The sequence below is a fragment of the Ruditapes philippinarum genome, unplaced genomic scaffold, assembly GCF_026571515.1.
Source record: "Ruditapes philippinarum isolate M1 unplaced genomic scaffold, ASM2657151v2 ctg6416_1_1_1_1, whole genome shotgun sequence".
NCBI classification, from domain to species: Eukaryota; Metazoa; Mollusca; class Bivalvia; order Venerida; family Veneridae; genus Ruditapes; species Ruditapes philippinarum.
This window is the reverse complement of record NW_026853052.1, coordinates 23,264-26,838: the sequence shown is the minus strand read 5'-3', so window position 1 is coordinate 26,838 and position 3,575 is coordinate 23,264. Positions and strand designations below refer to the sequence as shown.

At 40.5% G+C, this 3,575-nt stretch overlaps 1 protein-coding gene across 1 annotated transcript; it reads left to right on the top strand.

The window, feature by feature from the left end:
• The first annotated feature begins 856 nt into the window (after positions 1-856).
• LOC132732552 (uncharacterized) lies at positions 857-3,151 on the top strand. Its single transcript, XM_060719035.1, has one exon. It carries the CDS (start codon positions 857-859, stop codon positions 3,149-3,151), a length of 2,295 nt encoding a protein of 764 aa, XP_060575018.1.
• Positions 3,152-3,575: the final 424 nt, after the last annotated feature.

Here is a 3,575-nt window from a genome sequence, read left to right as displayed (position 1 = left end):
TGAAACTACCTCCGACTACATGGCAACATATCAGGAAAAATGCATTGAATTCAAAGACGGACGTTATTCAGCACAGTTACCATGGAAACGTGACCATCCGGTGTTACCTGACAATTATAACATTGTTCTTAAAAGAACGGAAAATACAATCCGACGCCTACGACAAGATACGAACATGTTACAGAAGTATGGCCAAATTATTTCAGAACAAGAAAATCGAGGCTTTTATCGAGAGAGTTACAGACGACAATATAGATAAAAAGAGTTCACTACATCCCACATCACGGTGTGAAAAAAAGATTCAGCCACCACCCCAATCCGAATAGTATATGACTGTAGTTGCCGCCAAAATAAAGATTCCCCTAGTCTGAACGATTGTTTAGAATCAACACCCCGGAATTAAATGACTTAACCAATATACTTACGAGATTTCGCTTACACAGATTTGCTGTCTCGACAGACATTGAGAAGGCATTCCTGCACGTGCAACTTGACGAAAGAGATCGTGACATCACCCGGTTCCTGTGGTTAAGTGACAGTACCAATCCAGATAGTAACTTGGTAACTTACAGGTTCAAATCTATACTCTTTGGAGCTACATGTTCACTGTTTATCCTACAAGCTACAGTTATGAAACACCACGATTTCAACAACATCAAATGGGTAAATCAAATACTGAAGAAAGAGTTATATGTAGAAAACGATTATTAAAAATGGCCACAATACAAGAGACCTAATGTCGTCTGCTGGTTTTAAATTGCGTTCATGGAATTCAAACATTTTTCATTTGCGCGCGCTTTCCAATTTGAAAGCAGACAACATACATGATTCAGACGAAATTACGAAGATTCTAGGCATGAGATGGGATGCTATTAATGACCAGATATTTTTGAACCAGAGATCTATAAATAGGCTCAATCCGATGACAAAACGTACCATACTCCAAGAAACGGCGAAATTGTATGATCCTCTTGGATTCTTCAGCCCATTAACGATAAGAGCTAAGCTCCTACTACAAGACATATGGAAAGAAAAATACGAATGGGACGCACCACTTCCGGAAGCCATACAGACACAGTGGCAGAATATAGCAGAAGATATCAATGGTACAATTACGAACAAATTTCAAAGATACTACTTTGATAAAGCAGACATAAAAATCACTTCCGGTAATGTAGGGAACCAGACAGAACTAGCAGATGATACAATTTCCCTTCATGTATTTTGCGATGCAAGTCTACAAGCCTATGGATCAGTGGCATACATCGTCAAAGGCAAACAGTCTACATTGGTCATGTCGAAAACTCGTGTTTCACCACTTAAGCAATTGACACTACCGAAACTCGAACTTATGGCTGCGGTTATTGGAGCCCGTCTTACAAAACACGTGTTAAAGTCTATACCAGCACATTCAGTCTACATATGGTCTGACAGCCAAATAGTTCTTCATTGGTTAGCGACTAATCGGAAGTTGAAGACATTTATACAAAACAGGGTCACGGAAATTCACGAAATTACAGAGAACCGGAAGTGGAGGTATTGTCCAACAGACCAGAATCCAGCCGATCTATTAACAAGAGGTTTGTCAGCCAAGGAATACCAGAAAAGCAGATTATGGAATAATGGCCCAAAATGGCTTCCTGACATTAATAGTTGGCCTAGCTGGCAAGCAAATGACAATGCCATTTTGTTCACAACAACCGAAAATGAAGAAGATGATTTAAACCATGAAAGGTGTTCGAACCTTACACAGCCCTCTCAAGAAATTCACCAACTCATTGATGTTGAGAAATTCAGTCGCTATAAGAAGCTACTCAGAGTAACTGCCTATGTGAAACGTTTTATCCATAATTGTCGCACAAGAAACAGAGCCAGAAGAATGTCAAGACTCGAACCTTTAACCGTTCAAGAGTTACAAGAGGCTGAACGACTGTGGCTACATAACACCCAGTTCTTGAAGTATCAGGCTGAGATAAATAATCTGAAATCAAATGGTAAACGACTTACTCTAGTGAAACATTTACGACTTTCCTTGGATGAAGATGGATTTCTACGATGTGGCGGGAGAATCCACAATGCACCAGTAATAGAATTCACCAGATTTCCATACTTACTTCCCGCAAAACATCCTTTCACACGGTTAGTAGTTTTAGACGCACATGAGAACCAACTTCACGCAGGCACAAGTGCATTGATCACACATTTACGACAGAGATACTGGATACCCTCTATCCGTCAGTATATACAAAGCCTTCTCCGGAAATGCGTTCAATGTCGAATGGTAACTGGCAACCATATACAGCACCAGATCCACCACCCCTACCAAAAATTAGAGTACAAGATACATCTCCATTTACAGTCACCGGGGTTGATTTCTCGGGAGCACTGTATGTACGAAGCAATTCTAGAATTGAGCATAAGGCTTATATTTTGTCTATTTACGTGCGCTTCAACAAGAGCTGTCCATCTCGAGCTGGTACCAGATTTATCAGAAGAAACTTTCATCCAAGCGTTTAGAAGATTTACAAGTCGAAAATCCCTACCCCATATAATGATATCAGACAACGCAACAACATTCAATGCAGCAGCAAATACCATTCAACAACTCATGAGATCAACGGCAGTTAATGACGCTCTACACAGCCATGGTACTGAATTGAGATTCATACCTAAGCGAGCACCATGGTTTGGCGGTTGGTGGGAGCGACTTATTGGACTAACAAAATCCACCATCAAGAAAGTTTTAGGTCGTTCATTTATTAGTTACGAGAGCCTCCAGACAATAGTAACAGAGATTGAGGGTATAATGAACGACAGACTGCTTACTTACGTCACTTCCGATATAGGAGACCCGGACCCATTAACACCGGCGCATCTGCTTTATGGACGTCGTATAACATCCCTTCCATATGATGGCAATACACCAGAACCACAGAATGTTACAATGTCTGACGTAACAAAAAGGGCAAGAATGCAGGCACAACTTATCAGTCATTATCGTTTACGATGGAGTCACAAATATCTTACGTCACTACGTCAGTACCACGAAACAACAGGAAACAACACTCAGACAGTTCAGGTTGGCGACGTTGTACAGATTTATGATGAATCACCAAGAACGCAGTGGAAACTAGGCGTAATCCAGCAGTAAATTTAAGGTAATGATGGCCTCACACGAGCAGCAATATTTTACGCACGAGTAATGGACTTGTCACTTCGAGACCTATTGTGAAACTGTACCCATTAGAAATCATTTCTACATCGTAATCATTTCGTGGCCGGGAGAATGTCGGGAAGACGTACGCTATGTGTAGGCGGGAACAACAACGACGTATTGACGGCGGGAATCAAGATGACGCCAACGTTTATACCAACGTCACTACCGCTTTACTTGTATATATTATTGAGATATTAAAAAGATAGAAACAAGACACAACGCGAAGCTTATATCTATACCCCACAGTAGTAGAGAAGAATATCTCCATTTTAAGAGGTCTTTTGGTAATGAAAACTGATGGCTGAAGTAATTACAGATTTGAAACCTATGTGAAAACAGATGACTGAAAATAACAATA